The following is a 14923-nucleotide window of genomic DNA, read 5'->3' as shown; positions in this document are numbered from 1 at the left end:
TTACCCACGGAATGAAAATAATTCCTGGAGTTGCTATTAAAATTTGAATATACATAGATGTGTCATGAACTACAAAGTGCTATGCCAGTACATTATCTGTACCTTGCCCTCTGTGTGCTACCTAAAGCCCTCACTCCACAAATAAATAGTGGTAGGTTGATTGAAGAATTGTCATCTTTCATTTCACATCCATCTTGTGAAGGTGTCATTTTGAGCCTTTACAGTGTTGCTACACTGGCCTCCCAACATGCCAAGTATTTGGGAAACAGATTCCTATGTATGACATTAAAAGGCACCATAAATACATACAATTTTGTTGTCGATTTAAACATTTTAAAATAGATTTGAGTTTAAAGAAGAGAAAATGTAAACATTCCTTATGTCTTTTAAATAGTCCACAGGTTCTGTACTCCTCGGTCCTAAATTCTCAAGAGTCTTCATGAATAAGATATGACTGGCCAGCACAGAAGAGTGCATGCTGAAAATGAAAATAGTGATGGCATGTATTGAGGACCTACTATGTACCAAGCTTATATGCCAAGCAATGTGGCTCCTCATTTTGCAGCTGGGAAAACTAAAGCTGGAGTACTAAATAAAATGATCACAGCTAGTAACTGACAGATGCAGGAATTGATGACTCCAGAGCACAATTTGCTAAGCCCATCCACTTTACTGCCTCTGGGTCAGGTGTTTTACTTGGCATTTCCAAGCTCCCAGTACTAATGAGATGGCTATTAGTTGAAACTAATGTGAAAATTTTCTTCCCATCTAGTTCTCAACTATGAAGATACCAATCAGAATCCTGGGGCCTTCACTAATACTCAGCTGAAGCCCAAAAGATGAGGGCACAGACTAAGACATTGGGTCAGAGGCTGTAATGAGCCATGTTTTTCTGTTTCAATGATTTTTTTTTTTTTAATTTGCAATTTCAGTTCGATTGATCAGGGTTTTTGTTGCTATTCTCTTCAATCGTTCTGTGAAAATTAACATTTTGGCTTAGTTCACAGTTTAATTCAGCAAGGTTTGAAATGTAATTTATTATATACTTGGGCTCTTTATACAGAATTCATTACTGACTATGTGAGTGCATTGACCAGGCAGGAAAGAAGTAGTCTTGGAAGATGAGCTAACTCAGCAACCTGCAGGCCATTGTTTGTTTCAGCCTGAAATTGTGATATAAACCCTTGTTGGGTTTAACCATACACAATTGCCATCTTTGTAGGTCAAAAATAATTGAATGTCAGCAACTGCATATGTTTCAACTTAATACTATACATGCTAAGCACCCAGAAGGCAAAGAATCTGTTAATTTATCTGGCTTTGGCTCCAGTGAAGCAACAAATATTCACTGAACATTTGTGAACAAGACTCTGAGTATGAAGATAAGACCAAAATCCTGTTCTTAAGAAGCTTATGTCCTAGTTGAAGAGATAAAACTAACTCATGAATTGTTAAAATAATAATGTGAAAAATGATAGTTTCATTGTAAGAGAGTACCTGAGCAAATACTAAATAAATGGGCAGACCAAGTATGATAGGGCTTCAGAGAAAAGAAAAGATCATTTGGGGTGAAATAATATGTAGTAGATGAGGTATATGAATCAAAGAGTATTTGGATCAATGAAGAAGGAATCAGGCAATGAATAGAAGTGGGAAACATGGAGATATACTCTATACATCCAACTTAAAATCGAGGTAGAAAGAAGAATTAGAGGCAGTTTATGATGGGCTCCGATAACATACAGAGAAGCCATGCCTTCTTCCTGTAAGTGGAAATCAGCTGAAGCTATTAAGAGAGATAATAAGAGGCTGGATATCAGAGCAAATAGACAATTCACACAGAAGACATTGTGGGTTCAATGTACACTATTCGGCTAATGGTTACACTAGAAGCCAAGACTTCACCACTATGCAATATATCCATATAACAAAACCACATTTGTACCCATTAAATTTATACAAATTTGGAAATATTGTTAATTTTAAAAAGACATCATAGCTACAGTTTACATACAAGGAGACCTAAGGCACAGAGAAGTATCTTGGCTAAGGTCACACAACAAGTAAATGACAGGCTGACCTTAGACCCAAGGCAGTCCAGCAAGAAAGCACCACCTTTTTTCTTTCTTTCTTTTGTGAAGACAGGATCTCGATCTGTTACCCAGGCTAGAGTGCAGTGGCCCAATAGTAGCTCACTGCAGCTTCCTTGGTTCAAGCAATCCTTCTTGCCTCATCCACCCAAGTAGCTGGGACCACAGGCATGCCCTACCATGCCTGGCTCATTGTTTATAGCAATGGGGTCTTCCTATATTATCCAGGCTGGTCTTGAAATCTTGGGTTTAAGTGATCTTCCTCCCTAGGCCTCCCAAAGCGCTGAATATAGGCATAAGCTACCACACCTGGCCAAAGTCCCACTGTTAAACACCATGAGCCAACAAGAGAGATCAAAACATAAGGCCAGACAAAAACTTGTATATAAATAATCATAGCACTGTTATTCCTAACAGCTAAAAAGTGGAAACAACTGAAATGCTCATCAACTGATAAATGGATAAACAAAATGTGGCATATTCATACAATGGAATACTATTCGGCCATAGGAAGAACGAAGAACTGATACATGCTACGACACGGATGAACCTTGAAAATTTTATGCCAAGTAAAATGAGCCAGTCAGTCCTAAATGACCATATATTCTATGAATCCATTTGTGTGAAATTTCCAGAATGAGAATCAGAAAGCAGATTGGTGTTTACCTAGGACTATAGGAGCAGGCAATGGAAAGTAACTGCTAATGCATATGGAGTTTTTGGGGGGAAGTAAAGAACATAGTCTAAATTTAGATTATAGCGATGATTTTGTGATTATACTAAAAAACCACTGAACGTTACACTTTACAGTTTGTGGTATGTGGATTTTATCTCACTAAAAGCTGTAAAAAAAATTTTTTTAAGTATCTAAGATGACTCCAGGTTTTATGCAGTGACACCCAGATACCAAGGGAAACAGAAAAAGAGTTAGATACATAGATCTGTCAGTGCCAGATCTATGAACGGGACAGGTCCCATGCCAGTCCTTCCATGAGAATTAAAATCCAGAAACTAATGACAGCTTTTTCCACTACCAGAGAGATGACAGTTCTCTATTAGCAACTTACATTCTGCAGACACCAGCCCTACTTAAGGAAGACTGTCAGTTACACTGTTAGCTTCCTAGCCAGTCCAAACATGTTAGAGTCAGTTGATAAGGATTGCTAAATTTGTCTTGTTTTGCTTTTGTTCTGCAGTTTTTGAAGAGCCGGAAGATCCAAGCAACAGATCATTTTTCTCTGAAATTATCTCTTCAATTTCGGATGTGAAGTTCAGCCACAGTGGGAGGTATATCATGACCAGGGACTATTTGACTGTTAAAGTCTGGGATCTCAACATGGAAAACCGCCCCATCGAGACTTACCAGGTATAGAACCCCAGGCACCCATAGGTATATGGAACATTCCCTTCATGAGCTTTTAAGTCAACCCCTGCTTCCAAAGGTTTACAATGCAGAAAACTGGAAGGCAGTGCATGGTGATACATTCAGTAAAATGGTACAGGCTATAATTAAGGTAAAGGTCCATGTGGAGAGGCTAGAATTCAATGTAATTGATATGGACTGAGTATTTCATGTGGAATGGATCCTATAGAGGTAAACAAATGGTCCTGCTCTCATGCAGCTTACCATCTGGCAGAAAAGTCAGATGATGAACAAGGAATTGAGTGTGCATCTCTGCAAGAGACCTCAGCTAGGTGTGAAAGGTTTTCCCAAAGAAGTGACCCTTAAACTGAGTCTTAACTGCCATGAACTAGTCAGGAAATGCATGCTCTTAAAATAATGTGTTCACATGGACGCAGGGAGAGGAACATCATATACTGGGGCCTGTCAGGGGGTGGGGAGCTAGGGGAGGGATAGCATTAGGAGAAATACCTAATGTAGATGACGGGTTGATGGGTGCAGCAAACCACCATGGCACACGTATAACAAACCTGCATGTTCTGCACATGTATCTCAGAACTTAAAGTATAATAATTAAAAACATAGTATGTTCAAAGGCCTGGTGTTGAGAGAAATGAGGTGTGTTCAGGGTGCTTATACCTTGAATATGAATCACAAAGGCAGAAAGATGAGCCTGGAGATAGAGGTAAGGGGCCAATCACTAGGCCCTGGTAATGTACAGTAGGCTGTTTTGCCTGTGGACTGGGTACAGTGGAGGACCATTAAAGTTTTACACCAGGAAATGGCATTGTGAGTTTTAGTTTTTACAGTGTGTTTCACTTTGCAGTTTGCCAAACAGACAATTTAGATAAGAGGAGACGATGGCAATTTGGTCTGGTAATGGTAGCGTGCAGATGGAAGGATGGGTAAGATGAAGAGTCAGTGAGGTTTGCCTACTGATCAAATGTGCAAGGAGAGGAATCAAAAAGACTGGAAGTTTTGAACTTAAGTGTTACGTAGATGGTGTAAATGCAAGGAAACAAAGGGAAAGGCATTTTTTAGGGTGGTGTTGTTGAAAAAGGAAGACCAGACTTTGAAGTAGAGAGGACTTAAAGAAGCAAAATCCAGGCAAGAGTATAATGAAAGCAAAGATTAAGTGGGGTGGGGATAAACTAACCCTATTTTAAGCTATTTGGGGTTAGATAAAAAGAAGTGGGGGGATTCTATACAGAAGGATTTGACTTACATTTTTTCCTTGAGATATAATGTACATATCATAATAATCGGCCTTTCAAAGCACACAATTCAATGATCCTAGTTTACTCACAAACCACCACTATCTAATTCCAGATCATTTTCATCATTGACATTTTTAAATGAATATTCTGGTTGCGCTGGGGAGAAGAAACTGTGGGAGGGACATTGGAAGAGACAGGGGAATAGTTATAACATTCTGGCAAGGGGAAAATAGTAGCTTAGATGAGTGTATTAGCAATGAAGGTAGCCAGATTCTTCATATATTTCCAAGGTAAAAGCAATAGGGTTTGAGGATGAATTTGATGTGGGATGTAACAGGAAAAGAAAGAAGCACCAAGGATTACTCCAAAATTTTTGTCCTGAACATTAGAAAAGTAGAGTTGCCAATTTATTTAGATGAGAAAATCAAGAGTTTGGTTTTGGCTCTGTTAAACCAGTTTAACATCCAAACAGACACAGCAAGTAGACAGCTCAATGTGAGTCTGGATATATTTAGCTTCAAAATATAAACCTGACACTCACAAGTATGTAGAGGGTATTTAAAGCCATAGGACTGGATGAGATCTTCTAGGCAATTAATATAATTAAAGAAGAGGTCAGAAAATAAGACCTAGTTGAGAACAGGAAGAGGATTTGGCAAGAGAGATGTGGGGAAACTAGCCAGTGAGATGAGAGGAGTGACTAGGAAGCCAAGTGGAGAAAATGTCTTAAGGAAAAGGAAGTCATCGACTGCCAAATGCTTTGCTGAATCAAGTACAGAAGACTACGAACTTGGATTTAGTAAGTGGAGATTATCAGTAACCTGAATGACAGAGGAACAGTAGTAGAGCAGTGTGAATAAATGTCCAATTGGAGGGAGTTTAAGAAACTGAAGATGGGAACATAATGAGAACAGACAACTGTTTCAATAAGTTTACTCTGAAGGAGAACAGAGAAATGGAAGGGTAGCTGAAAAGGGATTCTGGCTGAAGGAAGTTATTACAGCATGTTTTCTGCTGATAGGAATAAGCCACTAGAGAGAGAGACCATTAGAGAGAGAGACCACTGAAAGAACAAAGCCCTTGAGGCAAGCCAGTGGGGGATGCAGTTCATTGCAGAATTGGCTGTAGATGGTAAGGTGCATAGATAATTCATCTGTCAAAGGAATGAGAGCAGTTTTCATATATAGATGAAGTAGGTTTGTGAATTTTGTGATGAGAACATGTAGGTGTTTTCTTTAGTAAAATAAGTAGTAAGGTCATTAGCTGAATGGGAAGGAAGAAAAGGGGTAAAGTACTCATCTAAGAAAGAGAAATGTTGCAGGGTGGTAGGGTTGCTCAGGGATCCACTTGAAATTTATATAATTGATTTAAAGGGAGATTAACCTGTATGATTATATGTTTCTTCCCAGCCACATTCACCTGCTTGATACAGGTAAAGAAAGGGTAGAAAGTAAGATTTAACCAGTGATGGAGTTGTGCCAAATGAGTACAATGGAAAGAGAGAGCAAGAAAGGCAAGCTTGTTGAATATATATGCTAAAGGATTGATTGTAATGATGTACTGCTGAATTGAAGGTGGGCAAAAGGGGAAATAATGAATTTTAAGAATTGATAGAATCAAGATACTAGAAGGAGTGAACTAAAAAGACTGGAGATAGCAACAGCAACAGGGATAGCAATGATAGGTACAGGGATAGCAATGACAAGGTTCATAATATGACCAAGGAAGCAAAGGACAAAACACATTGAATATGATGAAACTGAGTAAGAGAGAGACTAGAGGGCTCGAATAACTAAAAATAGTGACAGGAATAGTAATGGAAGAGAGACAGAGATGCAAACTTGCTTCAAGGAATGAGGATTAGGGACTCAGAACTTTTGATGGCTGAAAGAAGGACAGGTAGCAGGAAGCTTAGTTTGATGGCATGACTTCAAAGGAGTTAAGAACTTTAAATAGGAATAGTTGTCTGGAGCAACAAGGAGCCTACCTACCCAACATTGGCATGTGGAGTGAGAGCAAAACTCTAGCTACCACCTGAGTGTCTTCAGAGGAGATCCAAATTCCAGTTAGAGGAAGAAGAAGGAAAGGTTCAGAGAGGAGGTTGAAGACTTTGATGACTCTGTTCCAGCAGGTGCTAGAGAAAGGTTTGGGAGCCAGAATTCACAGCCATATATGTAGTGGAGATAGCTTTGTTTCCCCTGTGGTCCATCATACTCCCTATTATTTAGTGTTCCTGTCTCCTGAATCCTACCTTGACTTTAGGACTTGGCTCCACATCACTTACTCCCAAGTTTTCATTTGCAGCCCTTCATCTTTAGCCCAGGACTAGAGTCACCACAGTGTCCTCTTCCAGCTGCATAAGACAAACCTTATAGTATTCGAATCCTTAATGCAAAAGAAAGAGCAGTGGGAACTAGGACCTGAGTGTGGCTGCTGGGGAGCCTTAACTAGGAAGAGTAGATTTAGGACAAAGCTAATTTTGGAGCACAGCCATCTAACTTTTACATGAAGTAATTTAAAGATGGTAAACAAGCTCTGATTCAGTGAGCCTCCAGAACACCATGATAGGTTGTGAGGTCCAGTGGGAAAGAATTTAGTGATCAGTCAATAATGCCTGCCCTGGGCAAGGAGACAGGTAATGCTACTATTATACGTTTTCATACATGCATTCACAGATCTCAATCACGTTTCCATGAATAAAAGGCTGCAGACTTAAGTATGATTAGCTATTTTCAAGTTTTCACATAGAACGAGGGCTGGCAGACTGCAACTTGTGTTCCTAACCAGCCCCCTATTTGTCTTTGTAGGTAAATTTTATTAAGACACAGCCATGTACAGTCACTTACATATGTTCTATGGCTGCTTCCATGTGCAATGGCAGAGTTGAGTAGCTGTCACAGAGACCGTAGGGCCCACAGAGCTTAAAATATTGCTATCCAGCCCTTTGGAGAAAAAGTTTGTCAACACTTGAAATATAAGAATGGACCGACAGAGTTGGCTCTTTGTTTGCCTCATAGCAGTCCACTATATGACACTGGACTCCCACAAATAATGAGAAACACTGTATTGGGACACTCAGTCTAGTGTCAAAAATCCCATGCACAAATTAATAGGATCATAGAAAAGTCATACTAGGAACATGAAGAAAGAACATTAAATAGGATGAGTTTTAAGTTCTCTCTTGCTCCATGCTCTAGAGGTTGCTCATGTGTACATCTTACCTTATTCTTTCCTCTGGTAGAAAAAGGTCCCTCTGGTTTGCCTAAGAAGACTGCTTTCTATGCAACAAAACATACATACAGCATACTTCACAGTAGACATTCTTTTTCTTTAAATGTTGCCAATTGGAGACAGGCAGGAGCTACCCAGACCTTAGGTGTGGTGGAGGAGAAATAATGGTTCAGACTAGATTTTCCCTTGAGTCTATCCCAACTTCTATCTTTCAAGAATTATTTACAGAGTTCTCAACAATGTCATTCCTGCTAATGGGCGTGACTTCCAAAGCACACGTTTTGACACTTACAGAAACACTGCAAGTGAGTAATAAGACAAAATGCCAAAGGTAAATGGTGACAGATGAAGAAAGGTTCATCACAAAGCGGGCATATGGAACTAGACCTTAAAAATCTTGCCACTGCCAGGTTTATAAACCTTTACTGCTGTGCTCCCTAGGGAAGGTGAGTGAGTAGTTTATAGCAGAGATGCCTCTGTTAGGGCAGGACACAGCCTCACCCTTGCAGCCCCCAAATGCACCTAACAATGCCAACAGCACTGCCATAGGGGTATTCCCTTGTCACCAAAGCACTGAAGCTGTTACCCTGACAAGGCCTGGAACTGTTTGGGAGTGAGAGAGTAAAGGTAGGGGAAAATTAATTTGCAGAGTTAGAAATAATTTCCTCTGTCCAAATAACTCAGAGCTTTTCAAATACCCAAAACATCTAATGGAACATAGGATGAGCCTGACCTCGTTCCTTTGCCCAAGACTAAGCACACAACTGAGCCTGAAGCTCAGCGTCCGGCAGAACTGTTGGAGTCAAAGGAAGAGAAAGAGCCACAGTTGCAGGAAAAAAGAGATTGAATCATCACTCTTAACTTAAAGTTAAACACCAATACCCTTGGTAGCCTCCCTCTGCTTTCACCTAGTTCTATCTCCTTCTCTCTCAGCCTCACTTGAGTTCATTATCACAGCTCCTGTGAAGGACTGAGGACCCACCAGAGCAAGCTGGAGGCAGGTTGCTAGTGCAGCTCAGAGTGTGCACTCCAGAGCCTGATACCACTCAGTTCCCTCCCCTTCTGTCACTTTCTTTTCTTTGTGATCTTGGACAAATGATGTCATATCTCTGTGCTTCATGCTCCATTAGAGTAAAGAGAATGAAAGTGCCTACATCATAAGATGGCTTTAGAGATGAAATGAGGTTTTGACAGATAAAGCACCTGGCTAATAATGACAAGCCAGCATTTTGGGTATGCCCGTTATTATTGCCACTCTGTGCTAGTGGGTTCAGGAAGGATTACCTTCGAAACACTGAACCCAGGCTACTATTCTCTGAACCTTATTCATCTATTTGGCATCTACATCTGAGTTGCTGAATGTAGATGGAGAAAAATATTCAACTATGCTTAATCAGCCTTATTTGACATACATGTCCAACAACTTCAGGTGTCCCCTGGTGCCTTCCAGAAATCTGACACTGTTTGCCAACCATTTCTGTCTCCTGCTCACTATCAGTTGATTTCCAGTGAAAGCAGTAGCATGGTTAAGAGAAACCAGGAAATAATCTCCACATACTCCAGGATGGCACCTTTTACCTCAGAGTCTACTTGACAGCTCCACATGTAGACATCTCTAAACCATTGTACCCAAAAGTGAACATGGTACCCGCTTCCTTCCACTTGCTCAGGAGAAAGATCAGGGAATCATCTTTGACTCCTGTTTTTCTCTCCACACCTCACAGTTGACCCAAGTCCTATCTGCTCTTTCTCTAAACAGAAGGAGAATCTGACCAGTCCCTATCACTGCTCATGCCCTGGTCCAAGCCAACATCTATCACTCAGGTTTTAACTGGTCTCCCTGCCTTTGTCTTTGCACCCTTAGGATCCATTGCAACACAGCAGATTCAGCAATCCTTTCTGTGAAGTCTCTTCTTCCTCAGAATAAAGGGCCTATGTAAACTGATCATCCTCTCCCCCAGCTGCTTACTCACCACTCCCCAACCACACTCCCTCCAGGATTCCTGCCTCAAGGCCTTTGTGTTTGCTGTTTCCTATGCTTGGAGAGCCTTCTCCTCACCCCAAACCCAGACATCACTGTGGCTCATTCATCTCCTGCAGGCTTCTGCTCCAATGCTGCCTCCTCCAGTGAAGCCCTGACTACTTGCCCTGTATAAAATAATACACCCCCAACAAGATTTCCCAGCCTCTTTTTCCATACACTTTTGTTCTATGATTTTATCACCATCTAAATGTCTTATTTATTTACTTGGTTATATAGTCTCTCACGTAACACTGGGTGGAAAATATTTGGCTCACTGCTGCATCTCAAATGCATAGCAGGTATTCAGTAAATATTTGTTGAATAAAAGACTGGATGAATGGTGACCTCTAATGCCTGTGAGCAAATCAGCTTAGAAAATGAGAATCTACCACTTCTTTAGTCTTACTGGATGCCACTGTCTATACAAGCAAGCTTAATTAATCCATATCAGCTACATGAGAAACTCATCAACCCATCCTAATGTCCTACAGCTAGAAAGGGCCAAGCCTAGGTTCAGATCCAGGGCCATCTGATTCAAGGAGCATGTACAATGAAAGATTAAACAGCTCACATCAGAAGAGGAGATGTTTGCAGAAATAATTACTGCTTAAAATAATAACTGACCTTCTCGATATGTTTCTTTTCCAGGTTCATGACTACCTCCGCAGCAAGCTGTGTTCCCTCTATGAAAATGACTGCATTTTTGATAAATTTGAGTGTGTGTGGAATGGGTCAGACAGGTAAGAAAGGCTCTGTGGCTGAAGAACCTTCCAAAGGTTGTCTTGAAGAGGCTCGGGCAATTTATTCTAAGTAGAGTACAGCCAAAGGGAGGTCAAAATTGGGCTCCAAAACCTCGCTGAAATGCGTAATGTCAGGCCTGGAAAGAAGAGAAGGATATAGTAAGGCCTTTGAATCCTGTTTCTGAACTAGCACAGATAACACACCTTAATGTTAATGAGAAAGTCCTATCTTTTTCACACAAGACACCTCCAGCACTAGGTCAACATGCCTAAATGAAGATCATTTATCCACCAGCAAATTCCAGCCTGAACAGTTCAGATTACTGCCAGGTGGGCTTTCTAGATCAAAAATTATCCCTTGAAGCTGCTAGTGGAGACCTGGCCAATGGCCCTGGTGGTTCATTAACTGAATTCTAGTCGACGTCATTTATCACATTCCCTCAAAGTGATTTATTACTATTTTAAGGCCTTGGATTTGAACAGTACTTCATAATACCTCCCAATAGTTCATTTTTAGTTTGACAGATACAAATGATTCTTTGACTTCCATGAGAACTAAGTGCAAGCTACCAGGGGTTGATTTCGTTCCTTGATGAAGGTGGCACCAATTATAGTGTTTGAAAGCATAGAAATTCTATTATGGCATGACATTCAGACATTCAAGCTTTCAGTGAATACGAACCATCTCTCTCACACTCAACCTGTTTCTTGGCTTCCTTTGCCACTGATCCAAAATGAATCCCCTCCTTAGCAGGCTTGGAAGGAGTCCCCACATGGCAAAGGACCCAAGTCACACTGACCAGTTGGTATAGGACAGAGAGCAAAGCAACTGTGACATATGAGCAAAATCCCCCATGGGGAAAAGGAGCCAGCCCTCTCATTTTATTCTTTATTTATAGGTATTGATTTATTCATATATTATTATTTACATATCTGTTATTATTGCTCAAATTTTTCCTCTATCTTAGCCTTGATTCAAAAACCACACTTATTGGGCACCTACTGTATACCAAACACATTCATACACATCATTTTATTTAATCCCAACCAGTCTAACAAGATTGTTTCCAGGCTGGGCGCGGTGGCTCAAGCCTGTAATCCCAGCACTTTGGGCCCGAGAACAACAACAAAGGGATCATGAGGTCAGGAGATCAAAGACCGATCCTGGCTAACATGGTGAACCCCGTTCTACTAAAAAAAAATACAAAAAACTAGCTGGGCGAAGGTGGCAAGAAAAAAGCCGCCTGTAGTCCCAGCCTACTTGGGAGGCCGTGAGACAGGAGGAATGGCCGTAAACACAAAAAACACAACCGAACCCGGAGCTTGCAGTGCAGCTGAGATCCGGCACATTTGCACTCCCAGCCTGGGTGACAACAGCGAGACTCCCTCTCCAAAAAAAAAAAAAAAAACAAGAACAACAACATTCCTCATATTTAACAGTTAGGAAACAGGCTTAAGCAAGATATCATAAAGTAGTAAGTAGTAGAGACAAAAGTAACAAGTGTAGAGTTTGAATCCTAAGATCAACACTCTTTCTATAACATCACAACTGGGAAATTTAATTTCTCTTTCAAATAAGATTGATAGTCTTTTTTTTTTTTTTTTTTTCTTCTAAATAATCTCTCTTACTTGTTTAAAAATGAGTCGGGTCATGGCATGGGAGAGAAGCGAACGTCAAAGCACAGGAAGCAGTGAGGCCAACCAGCTGAATACTTATGCCCCAGAGTCAACCATATGAGGGTTTGAGGGTGGACTTTACTACCTACTAGCAATGTGACACTGAGCAAATTACTTACTTCTCTGTAAAACCCTTTTATGGGATAATAGAAGTTGTAACGAGATCATGGAGGCAAAGCCCTCAGCGCCCTGCCTGATGGTAATAACAGTCCACTCAAGGACACAGACACAGTTCACAGCATCAGTTTGATAGGCTAGAGTAACAAAATCTAACCTTTGCTTAATTTACCTGGTATAGCTGACAACATGACCAAAAACACATCCCCCTTGCTGTGGCCCAATCTTGTCAGCTTTTTCCTTCACCTCTCTACACATCCCAAATCATTTGAGAAACAGATGAGAGTTCCTGCTCTCCCATCTTGAGCCAGTCAGAGCTCCACCCAGAAGTGAGTGGGAGCCAGCCCCTCCAGTGGAACTGCTGTGTGATGGCACTTGGGGTACTTGCAGATGCCCTGGCCCAAGGAATCTCTCTCTCCCCACCTCAGCTTGTCACCATGTCTGAAATGTCACCATTAAACATTGAGTACCTTGGCTCTGGAAGACATTGGGTGTTCGCCACTCTCCTGATCGACTGCAGCTATGCCTAAGAGGGGATAACTCTTGTATAAATGTGGAAGCCATCTGTCCATTAAATGTGGAAATAAAAACCATATAAAATCTTTTTATTACTCCATCCCAGATTCTTTTAAAATTTGAATTTTCTTACTTGTTTCCCAGATAAGACCATGATGACATCCATTTTGTAGATAAGTTTTCTAAAAAGGCCGAATTCAGAGCTAGTTCTAGGCAAGGGAAATGATACGCCCCGGGTTCATGCATGATGCCACCAGCATCTCTCCCCCAACCACACTGATGCCATAAAGCCTGAGGTCAGACATCCAGGAGCCCCCTTGACAGTGGCCAAGCCTTAAACACGTACAACTGCTTATTGTTTTCAAAAGTGTGTCTACTTCAACAAACCTCATTCTAGTCTCACGTTCCTGACGGGAGGTAGGTAGGATGGGATCATTAAAACCACTGGACACCTTTACTGAGCCAAAGAACCAAAAGGAATCTACCGAGCAAAAGCAAATTACAAGGAGAGTTCTCACCATCCCTCATTTCCAAACCCAGCCAAAAAGCTCACTGCGTTCAGTGATTCAAAAAAAAAAAAAAAAAAGCCAACAATCGCACTGCAGAGCCTGTTCTCATTTTTTGGTTTTTGTTTTTAGTAAAACCTATGGTGTCATAAGCTGCTCATAACATGGTATCATTTGCTCTAGAAAGACGACACAATGAAGATATGTCATTGCCTTTCTCCATAACACTCGGTCACTCCCTTTCCTATCTTGCAGTGTCATCATGACGGGCTCCTACAACAACTTCTTTAGGATGTTCGACAGAAACACCAAGCGTGATGTGACCCTTGAGGCTTCGAGGGAAAACAGCAAGCCCCGGGCTATCCTCAAACCCAGAAAAGTGTGTGTGGGGGGCAAGCGGAGAAAAGACGAGATCAGTGTCGACAGTCTGGACTTTAGCAAAAAGATCTTGCATACAGCTTGGCATCCTTCAGAAAATATTATAGCAGTGGCGGCTACAAATAACCTATATATATTCCAGGACAAGGTTAACTAGGTGGACAAGTTATTACTTAATAATCTCACATACTGAATACTAGTCAAACAAGTTTTTAAATGTTTCTTTGGGTCTTCATTTGATGCATTGACTTTAATTTCCCTATGCAGGAAATGATTGGAATAGAATTAAAAGGAGTCCAACATTCCCAGCTCCCCAGTTCTAAGAAACTTTTGTCAAACCCAATAGGTTTGAGACACTTCTGTTTAGAATTGAAAGCTGCCAGCTAACAGTAATTCTTCCATAGTTGACTTGAACTTCTGATGCTTTTATTGCCCAGTTTTCTCTGGTGGGTCCAGTGTTTTGTTCCTAGGTGTCTGCTGCGATAAAATGAGGTTGTCTGTAGTATTTAAGGAGAAAAGAGATAAGTTTTTTTTAATTAAGCAATTCCATTTGATTGAAAAAAACAACAACAAAAAATAAACACCGTTTACTCTTAGACAAATTCTTCTTGTTTTGTGAAAAACCAGAAAAAACTAGTCAGTATCTCCTGCCCCTCCACCATGTTTTTTTCTATTTTCCATTTTCCTTTGAACAATTTCGTTTAAGCCAGAGATTTATTGCATGAAGCTGAGAAGAGGATGCAGAATGACGAGGAAAGGGCACATCAACCCTGCTATGCTCTTTTTTTGTAAGCTCCATAGAAACAGCCTGAGAATTTGGCTAGGAAACTTGAATGCTTCAGGGGACAGAAAGAGAGCACTTTTGACACAGTGCTTCCCAGAGTGAGCTTGGCAGGGCCAGGCGGGGCCAAATTCCATCTGCTGCCTTGTTACTCTTGCTTTTTGTGCTCTTAAATGGCTCCATATAATCCTCTACTTACATGTTCCTTGGCTTTTTTCTCTTCAACCTTTTCCAGCTTATTTATT

At 40.8% G+C, this 14923-nt stretch overlaps 1 protein-coding gene across 15 annotated transcripts in view; it reads left to right on the top strand.

Moving 5' to 3' along the window:
- Positions 1-14499, top strand: part of PPP2R2B (protein phosphatase 2 regulatory subunit Bbeta) — a 493312-nt gene extending 478813 nt beyond the window's left edge. For all 15 annotated transcript variants that reach the window (XM_017872305.1, XM_017872296.1, XM_017872303.1 and 12 more), the window contains 3 exons: positions 3287-3456; positions 10612-10703; positions 13775-14499. In XM_017872305.1, the coding sequence (XP_017727794.1) occupies positions 3287-3456; positions 10612-10703; positions 13775-14054 (542 nt within the window). In that variant the 3' untranslated portion in view covers positions 14055-14499. The remainder of the gene's footprint in view (positions 1-3286; positions 3457-10611; positions 10704-13774) is intronic.
- The last annotated feature ends 424 nt before the right edge of the window (positions 14500-14923 follow it).

This window comes from Rhinopithecus bieti, unplaced genomic scaffold (assembly GCF_001698545.2).
Source record: "Rhinopithecus bieti isolate Rb0 unplaced genomic scaffold, ASM169854v2 scaffold_757, whole genome shotgun sequence".
NCBI lineage: Eukaryota > Metazoa > Chordata > Mammalia > Primates > Cercopithecidae > Rhinopithecus > Rhinopithecus bieti.
Note: the sequence above shows the minus strand (reverse complement) of the source record. Positions and strands in the feature narration are given on the sequence as shown.